A 10,217-nucleotide genomic window follows, 5' to 3' on the forward strand; every position below is an offset into this window, starting at 1 on the left:
ACGATAACATTCCCCAATACTGAATGTCTGTGCTATCTCCAGTGAAGCCGGAGATTCGATGAAAAAGGGACCGTAATAATGAAACTGTGAAATCCTCATCGGTATCACATTGTTAACTCCGGTTCTGGACGTCTGCTTGATCTCTGTTTGTACCGGAGATCCGGTAGCAAAGGCCCGTCACCGTGAGATCGTGACCGTCACCGGTACGATAACATTAACCTCAATGAATGTTTGTGTTATCTCCAGCGAAGCCGGAGATTCGATGAAAAAAGGGGCCGTAAAGGTGTAATTGAGATCAAACATGACAAAGGTTCGTGTGCAAAAGGCCTCAGCCGGAGTCTGAGTGCCGGATTTCACCGTTGCACTCCAAATATCTGACTAGTTCTCACCCAATGAGTATCCATTATAGCGGAGTATAACTCAAGGCGGAGCTAAGCATAACTCAAGGCGGAGCTAAGGGTGTCGGTATAAAACGACCCTAATTAATGACTCATACAGTAACGTTCCTACTAATAGTGTTAGCTATATTAACAGTAACCACATCAATAAAACGTGTATAACATTAAACGTACTATCATCAACTCTGATAATAAGAGGAGGCCTGAATAACTCGTGATCGTATAAAAACGGAGAACGGGAAATTCACCTCTCTTACTCGAGCTAATAAACGAGCACCCTATGCTCTCACTCTCAAGGTTACATAATAAAAAACTAACATCACACAATAATATAAGAAAAGTAAAAAATTTATTGCTTTTTTTTTTTTTTTTTTTTTTTAGTCATTGTAATAACCAAGAACGAAGAATAACGACAACGTAACCAATAAACAAGGATATAGTCTAAATCGAGCCTTCCTGAGGCGAGTACAAACTAACAGACTAAATCGCTAAACGTTTAAATCGCTATTCGCCCCATACCATTGTTGGCACTATAATATCCAACTGTTTGTATATTTGTAATTTACCTAATGTCTGCTAATGACATAAGGATAAATAACTTAAAGCAATCTGCCGACCTCCGAGGGTCGGGGAAGCAGTGACATGCCCTTAAAATAAATATAAACACCAGCCTTAGCTAAAGGCAAGGCGAATATAAGTGTTAAGTGTATGGGCGACCTCCGGTGAAGCCGGAGCGTAATGAGATGTCCTGAATAATGCCACCTTAGCCAAAGGCAAGGCAAATAAGTGCGACGTGTATGGGCGACCTCCGGGGACGCCGGAGGATAATGAGATGCCCTGAATAATTCAATTGTGGCTAATAATTCAATTGTGAAAGATATAAAAGCCAAGCCGCAACTAAAGGCTAAGGCTTAGATCATAGCAAAGCGTATTTACGATCCCCGGTGAGGCCAGAGGGAGAAGAAAGGTCCTGAATAATTATTGTGAATAAAAACACAATTGTAATAACAATGGCTATTGTGGATATGGCCGTGGCCTGAGACCGCAGTAAGGGCCACCGGAGGGTCGTATCTAAACAATATGAAGCCCGTCCCATGCAGTAAACAATATATAAATATAACAATAAAACGAAAGTCATTGAGAATCCCTCATGGCGGAGTAGAACTCAAGGCGGAGTGGAAAACGTTCATAACTACTCCCGAGCCGTAACGGGGAGAGGACGAAACACGGACCTAAAATAACGCTAACAATTGAAAAGTAACCAAAAATAAATAACTCGTAAGTTATCATACACCCAGAGGGGGAGAGGTGAGGGAGGGAGAACCCGTTGAACGCACAAAACGGAAAACGGGAAATCCGCTCACCCACTTGAGCTAAGAAAGAAAACGAGAGAAAGGGGTAACTCGTGACTGCGAACAGAAAACGGGAACCCCAAGCTCTCGGTCTCTTGGACACAATATCAGGACTAATAATCACACAACACTATTATAAACGTATAAAATAAAAATGTACATCAAGATAAGACTACGAACGAAGAATAGCATCTGCTAAAACTTAAAATAAATAGCACAGCCGAGTGACAAACGCCCCGGAGGGGCGGGTACTAAACAATAACAAAGCTAGACCGCTATCTCGTTCGTAGGCTGGACTTGCTAGCAAAAAGTACCATGAGCATAAAAACACAAAAATAATAACGGTTCTAAAGGCATAAGGCCAGGACTTAACCAAGAACCTAAGTGACAGAGTACTAAACGGGCAGACAAAGATGAATTCCCAAACAAGTGAACAAACAATGGCCGCCATGAAGGGCCAGACGGGAATAATAAAACAAACTATACTGGATATAAAACAAAAGCCCGGTACTATAAAAAGCTGTCAAAACAAACTATGGTACTTAACATTGGAATGTGTGAAGATGGAGCTTCGGACATGACGAAATAAATCCATGAATGTTAAAAACGATCGAGAGCACCACAAATTACACACTATTCTATCAGTCCAAAAAGAAGGATGTAGTTCGGATGGCGCTCGCGTCGTGGCGTGGTGGTGTGGCGCTGGTGGTTGGCTAGGGCCTTTGTATCGGCCCATCCCTTGGACGAAGGAATTAACTAAATGGAAGACAACCTGTGAATAGTGGTTTTCACGCGCCTTTGCTTTATACACGACACCCAAAAGGTGCTCGCGCGAGGGTAGTAACCTCAGCATTCCATGCTTTTATCTTTCTCTGGTATAATTGGAAGGTTTTATCAGAAAAGATATATAAGAAGGACTCTTTTCACCGGCCGCCACAGGTCGACCCAGAAAACTTGCAATCGAGTGAATTTTCATTCCACCTTCATGTTGTTTTATCATTTCTTATTTGGTTTGAATGGTAATTAATCATCTTCGCCTCTTAGCAGATCCTGAAGTTACACTCTTCCTTTACTCTGACAATTTGAAAAAATATGGGAAGATGTACTTGCTCGAGAATAAAATTACAATCGAACGCTACATCAAGAGATGTTGGAAAGAACATGTGATGCTGAGAGAGCTATTGCCTAGTGACAGTATTGAGTACTGATATGATAGATTTGCTGCCAATTGTCTCCGCCCAATGTATCAAACACAACAGGCGTACACTTATGCATACGACTGTGCTGCCACTGCACATTCGTAACTTCGAGAGATGGTCATTCAATAAATATCGGCGCTGTCAAAAAAAAAATGACGTATCTTTGAATTAACGTTGCATACGAGAGGTCTATTTATGAGGAGATCCTGTACTTTAAACTTTAAATACTATATGGACCTCTGACCTGCGAATAACCGAAACAGCGAATATTGAACCCATGAATACCGAGGGCCAATTGTAATTAAAAAATACAAGGCTCTACGAAAGATCTCGACTATAAGGATTAGTGAAAATTCAGAACCCTTAATAAATGTAACACCATGTGACCATGACCATTAAACCCAACTAAGTTAGTCAGGTTAGTGTAAGCAAACGGCGGGTAAGTCAGACTTACTACCGACAAGCGAAGACTCGCTGGCCTTCTGAAAATAACAAAGGAAGACAAACAAGTTAAGAGCTTTTAAGGTTCATCACTAACAAAACTTACCTGGTAAGTGAGTATTTGGAATGTCACATCATCATAAACTCTTCAATTAACAAATACTCTGGTGTTGTTTTTTATTCCCCTTAAACTAAAAAATACTTTCACTCCTCAGCCATTTTGATAATCAAACGTCAGGTCATCAGTTTAAGACATAGAAGCTTCACCTCTGCGCAGTGTACTCTCTCCAGTGCCCTAAACACAAACTTGAAACATACTTTCTCTAAGAGAGCAAGGAGACATTACTCTTCACAACAGCTATTAATACACAGTGTTATTCTTGTACACGAATGCAAACAAATCAAACGGGGAAAAGAACTTGGAACCCAGCAAGCACTATCACAATCTGAAACGGGCATTCGGCTTTATATCATTGATGCGACGGAAACTCTGAATTACATAGAACCGCTGGTGCTCCTTACCATCAACCACTAAATTATTCCATTATTTTATAAGCACATGATTGTTGTCAAAGGTAAGAAAATGGTAAAATTCTTAATAAACTTTTGCAGGTAAACGTCAATTAACCCAAATTCTGGAGAAGCAGCAGTATGAACATTGAGATGAGTTCATAGAAATAAATATAAACTATAAGGTTAATCAAAGTTAAAATATGATATGCTATTTATTATTAACCAATATTATATCAAATTAAGTGAACCATTCATTTAACAATCTCGTCACAACTGATTCTACAACCAAGTTTATAAAATAAGTCATACTGTTATTTAATCTATAACACACAAGAAGACTTAAGAAGTTAAAACTAATTCTGACCACTTCAGCATATCTACAAAAGATAATCCTTAATTGTTCCAAATAAATTAATACATAAAAAAATACGTTATGAATGGTTCCTTAATTCAAAAGCAGCAATATTTTCAACTAACAAATACAGAATTACAATTTCTACTGTACATGATATTCAGACCTTGTCTATGGTAATTCATATTAATATCAATAAAGAATTCCAAAAAGTGGCAAATACCTTTCTAAACTTTAAATCCTAATAACGTACTCAGTAGTTACAATCGTAGTTTTTTAATTGTTTTTTTACAAAAAAGTATTCAGATTCAACTATGAAAAACTTACTCTTGAGAATATAATGAATGGAAATGCTTAAATTTCCTATCTTCTAAATAAACACAAAAAAAAAAACCTCTGAAAATCATATTACAGCATATAAGAGAATCCTATATTACATGAAATTGGGGATTACATAAGCATGAACATTAAAACGATATAAAGCAGTATACAAAAATCGTATAATGCACAGACAATATTGTGATACACTTTTACAACTAAAAATAAAACTTATACAGATAAAATGTGGACCTTGAATATATTTTCTAAATGAAAATGTGGCTTAAGTTGACACGGGTATAGTTATTCTGAGCATGAAACATGTATTTATAATACACTACAGGCATTAAAATCATACTGCACATAAATACATTCTAATTAATTGTAATTTATTATAACAACCTCCTTTAACTATTTTTTCAGATAATAAACATTGTTCGTACAAAGCATCCAAAATTTTATAACAAATTATTTTATACCTTTTTTCATTGTACAAGCTACTAACAGGGGAGCCACCTGATAAAAAATAATATTAAATTACTTTTACACATTTCTTTCCTTTTAACAGAATCTATGAGGGGATATTTCAGAAACATTTGACAGAGATTTAGTATATTATTGATTACTTATTTTCTTGTCTACTGAAACCCACCACATTTTCAAATATAAACTGTCTCTCTAAAATCTATGAGTATATAGTTACCACATGTTATGTCAAAAATTAAAACTAAAAAATTAAGATTTACTAAAAACCACTTTCATGATTAATAGTATATAAAACTTAGTATAGTAACATGAATAAAAAGCATACTGATAATTCATAGTTGCCATCATATATAAAGAGTAAATCCATGTGTTTCCTTTGCATTGAAGATTCTAAATCAAACAAAATGAAGTTCAATGTTAAACAACCTTAAAAGCATTTAAACTTTTGATATCCAAAATATAAAAATATTTCAAATGAAGTCTTCATGCTAAAATACTGTATTACATAAATATTGTTGAACACTTATCAAACAAATAAAATTGGCATAGAATGATATACTGTAGGCATACAGAATATCATTCAATGCCAATTTTATTTGTTTGATAAGTGTTCACAAACATTTATGTAATAAAGAAAACCATGTAATCCAATACACTTCTAGTGAGATGGCTGTATAAGATGCATATTTTCATCTGGTTCCATGATCTGCAGGTCACAGGAGGGTTGACCTAACAGCTTTTACAAAAAGGCATAACTGTTCCTTTACCCATTAAATAGTAAGAGGGACTTCTACACAGATGTGGAAACATTGGTATTTGAACAACAGTTAATATATTTTCCTATCTTTTGAGATTAAACATATTCAAAATTTGGATTGGCCATTTTTTGTCATCAAAAATTCTCTAAACACAACCATACTTCAAGTGATAATAAAATTGTTTTTAAAATCACTGTTGTTCATATATGTTATCAGTTGTCAATGAACTGTTATGAACATTACAGTGGTACCTTGGAGATCTAATAATACTCATTTCAAAACTGTTAACAAGCTAAAATGTCCAAACACCAAATCCCTTTTCCCCACAAGAAAGAATAGAAATAGCATTCACTAGTTTCACATCTAAGGATGCCCCTATTATGGGACATTTTACAAAAAGTTTACAATACTAAAATACAGCAAAGTACATCAAAGCATACCAAATCAAGAAAAAGTCATAATTAAAAGAATAAACAATAAACTTTACTTTACCGGTAGTAAGAAGAGTTGATGGCTTGAGGGGAAGATGGTGAGAAGGTGTTCGTCTTGCTTGGAAGGTCAATCCCGAACATAAAAAATGGGCAATTGGCCTTTTGAGTTTCTTTCTTTTCTTTGTCTTTTTCTGGCACTAATTGTGATTCACTTGAGTAGGTTTTTACTAAAACAGATCATGAGAGCATTGTTTCTGCCTCCGTTTTAGGATGCTTCTGAAATGATTAAATGCACCATCTTTATAAATATTACCTGCTCTAACTAATGCCTTATCTCGGTGATATATTTATAGAAAATTGAGTAACAGCCAATTTTTTCATCATTTCCTTTATTACTGAACTAGGTGCAAAAATAAATGAATCAAAAAGTTAATGGAAGGATGTTCTGTGGATACGAACTGATTCGGTTGCATTTTTCTTGGTCTCCTGGAAAAAAAATGTTTTTAAAATTTTGTTCAATCGCCAAATTGTTTGAGTTCTGGGGCGGTTTGATCTCCTAGGCATCATTATACGAACAAAAACATTACAAATCCGAATCCACGAAAAATAGACAAAGGCTACTAGCATAAATTATCTGATGTGAATCACAGACCTATTAACTTTCTATATTTTTCAAAATGGATTTGGGGGGAGCCTTGAAATTTACATGTAGGGCTAATATTGCTGCTTCTAAGAAACCAAGAGCAAATAATTAGTTTTGTAACACTTTAGATGATTGAGACCAAGGGTTTAGGGTGGAAAACAGTGGGTTTACAATACACTTTACTAGAATATATTTGATGCTGAATTTATCTGGCATCAATGGTAAGTTAAGTATCTTTTAGTAGCTTACACGGTGGTATGTATATCTGCATATAATAAATCTATGATATATGCATGCTCTAAAATCTTATACAAAATCTATACTCAAATCACACTGATTTCCAAACACGTAGTCAATTGGGGTTTCAATAAAACATAAAAATGAAAATATAGCTAATGGAATAGAGAAATACCAGCATATGACAACTACTGTCAGTTCAAATTCAATCTAATGCTTACAGGAAAGTTAACAAGATTTGTGAATTCGAAATGTTGGCTACAACTCTAAAATGCATTTGCTATATATAATAATTTTATCACTTTATATTTGTATATCTCCAGTATTGTGATGATAAAACTATCTACTGTATATATATATATTTCATTCAAATTCAATAGTCTAATGCTTAGCAATGTTCTTATCAATTGAAAACAGTCTGCTATCTTGAAACATCTGATGTATGTGGTAATTTTATATATCCTCTTTATCATACGGAAAATATCTACCGTATATGCAATATCCTTTTAGTATTCTTTGGGTGATGCCAATTGAGTATTACTGTAAGTGTACTCATTGCAAGTATATATATTTAGACGATATCCAAGGTAATATAAAGTATGATATGCAAAAAGGCAACCTGTTAAACACAACTAAATCTGTAAGCTGGGTCTTGTCAAATGAACTTTGTCAATGATCTATTTGTCACACGAGCTATGTGGGCATAATTGGGCATACTTACGAAATAAAGAGTATTCCTCAGACTTTTAACAGAAGCAGATTCTAAGTTAGGTTTGGTCCCCTAAGGTACAATAGCACTGGTAGCCATTTGATTCACTCCGCAGGTCCCGTCACCACGGTAAACACGATAATAACCCTATAGAAGAAAAAAATTTAAATTTTCTACAAATATTCAAATTCATAGAAACAAATTTACATGATGTAAAAATTATAGTATTGTAAAATTACAATGCTGAACCTTTCACAGTGAACACTAGTCTCCCAAAACAAAATGCTAGTATGATTAAATTTCATAAAATGTAAACAGTTTACTATAGTCCATTTCTTTTAGCGAGTCATATTTGCACCGACTCGCAGCAGTGCCCTTTTAGCTCAGGAAAGTTTCCTGATCGCTGATTGGTTGGACAAGATAATTCCAACCAATCAGCGACCAGGAAACTTTTCCGAGCTAAAAGGGCACCGTTGCGAGTCGGTGCAAATATGACTCGCTAAAAGAAATGGACTATAGTTTCTATTATACCCCACAGCTGCCAGTTATCATGCTTTTATTTTAGATAACAAAAATGAAAGAAAATAGAGAATGGGAGATTAAAATTCAAATATTGTATAAGGGAAAATGTACATTATTTTATCAATTATAGCAAGAGAAAAATCATGAAAAAAGAACCATTTATATTAAAAACCATTGTGGTTGTAACCTCATCCCATGCCCTGCTACCCCCCCCCCAAAACAAAAAAAACTTTTGCTCCCAAAATGTTCACAAAACTACACTTCAAACACAAAATTTATCACTAATACTTCACATAAATCATTGCATCACCAATAATATTAAATGAAACATGAAATATTAAAATCTTTGTACAACACACACACACACACAAAAACTAATAATTTAAAAGTAATTTGTATAATTTCTATGAACTTCCCTTGATGTTCATGTTGCTCTGCTTTGGAAGTTTGGATTTATCAACATTTATCTCTAAGATTAAAAAAAAAAAATTTCATTTTTTTTTAATGTAGCTCATACTTCCAGTAAAGTAATGAGATATCTAGACGTAAATGGCCAGAAGCGAATGTGTGTGATGCACCAGTCTCTCTCTCTGTCTTTTCAATCTTTGAGTTGCAAGAGTCCAAATAACTATCCCTCTTCCAGATGCATAAAAAATTTAGTCCTCTTAGGTGCTTATATATAAACTGCGTAGATTGTTTAAGGGCATTGTTTCTGGGTGATTATGATCAGCATTCTCTTTGTGTCTTGTGTAAGGGACACACTTGCGATTCAAATAACCAGTGTGAGGAGTACATAGGACTCACAGTTCCTAACATGGAAAACTATGTTTCTATGATCGCCGGCCACATGAAAAGTTTGAGGCATATAAAACCACAATGATAGTTCAAGGGGAAATCTAGGGAAGACTAGATTTGTTGATTATAGCAGGAATGATGATTGATGTTTTGCCATGCCAGCATCAATTTCTGATACATCAGTTAGACACTCAATTTATGAAAGTGATGAACTTCAAAAGTTCTTAACTTCTTTAATTTCATTTTAATTCTCAGATCATCGGTCTTCTCTTACATGTCTGGCTGGTCCCTCCAACCTGACTTCTAAAGTCGGGTCTAGTGTTATTAGTATTCCTTTCAGTATGGGCTCTGATGGGGGAAGAGCACCTTATGGATTCAAATCATCTAGTAGAGCATAAAATAATTTATTTGTTTTAGACCCTTCTGGTGCACAAGCCTCGCATTCCTGAAATTCTCTGTTGCTCTTCAAGACAACTAAATTGTAATGCATTAGATAGATTGCTAGTCTAGATCGCAATATCCCTCCATTCGCTAAAGTATCCGCTCATAGGCAACCTTGTATTTAGGGGTTTTTGTATTGAAAGGCTTTCTATAGTTAGGTCTACAGTATTTAAAAAATTAGATGTGGTTTTAAAATATTCAAAGGTTCAAAATATGAACCGTTAAAGAATCTTTTGCTTAAATATCTTACGGCTATACTCATTTCCTTTTGGAACTGGCTTCTGGTAAGCTATATTTCAAGGTTCGATTTAAGGAATATAAGATTATTCTATCTCTTCTACCTCCTTTTAGAGCAAAGAATAATCAACCCGTAAAGGGTCAATCATCTCGTGACATGTTGCAAAGATTATCCACATCATCTGATTTTCTTTAGGCTTTGAATTTGTGCAACTTCATATATCATTGTATGTTATTATTAAATAGGTTCACCCACCTAATGATTTAAGCTAGACTCTTACACAGGTGGTCTGATTAAAATTGGGAGGAAAATAGATTCAGTATACAAACAAAATATATATATATATATATATATATATATATATATATATATATATATATATAT

The 10,217-nt window shown here is 34.8% G+C and overlaps 1 protein-coding gene across 1 annotated transcript in view; it reads right to left on the bottom strand.

Moving 5' to 3' along the window:
• Window positions 1-4,102: 4,102 nt before the first annotated feature.
• LOC137635347 (cathepsin L-like) overlaps window positions 4,103-10,217 on the bottom strand; it is a gene marked incomplete at its 5' end in the record, with an annotated part of 147,509 nt that continues 141,394 nt past the window's right edge. The window contains 2 exons of the mRNA XM_068367813.1: window positions 4,103-6,524; window positions 7,850-7,984. Of these exons, the coding sequence (XP_068223914.1) occupies window positions 7,910-7,984 (75 nt within the window). The remainder of the gene's footprint in view (window positions 6,525-7,849; window positions 7,985-10,217) is intronic.

This window comes from Palaemon carinicauda, unplaced genomic scaffold (genome assembly GCF_036898095.1).
Source record: "Palaemon carinicauda isolate YSFRI2023 unplaced genomic scaffold, ASM3689809v2 scaffold115, whole genome shotgun sequence".
Lineage (NCBI taxonomy): Eukaryota > Metazoa > Arthropoda > Malacostraca > Decapoda > Palaemonidae > Palaemon > Palaemon carinicauda.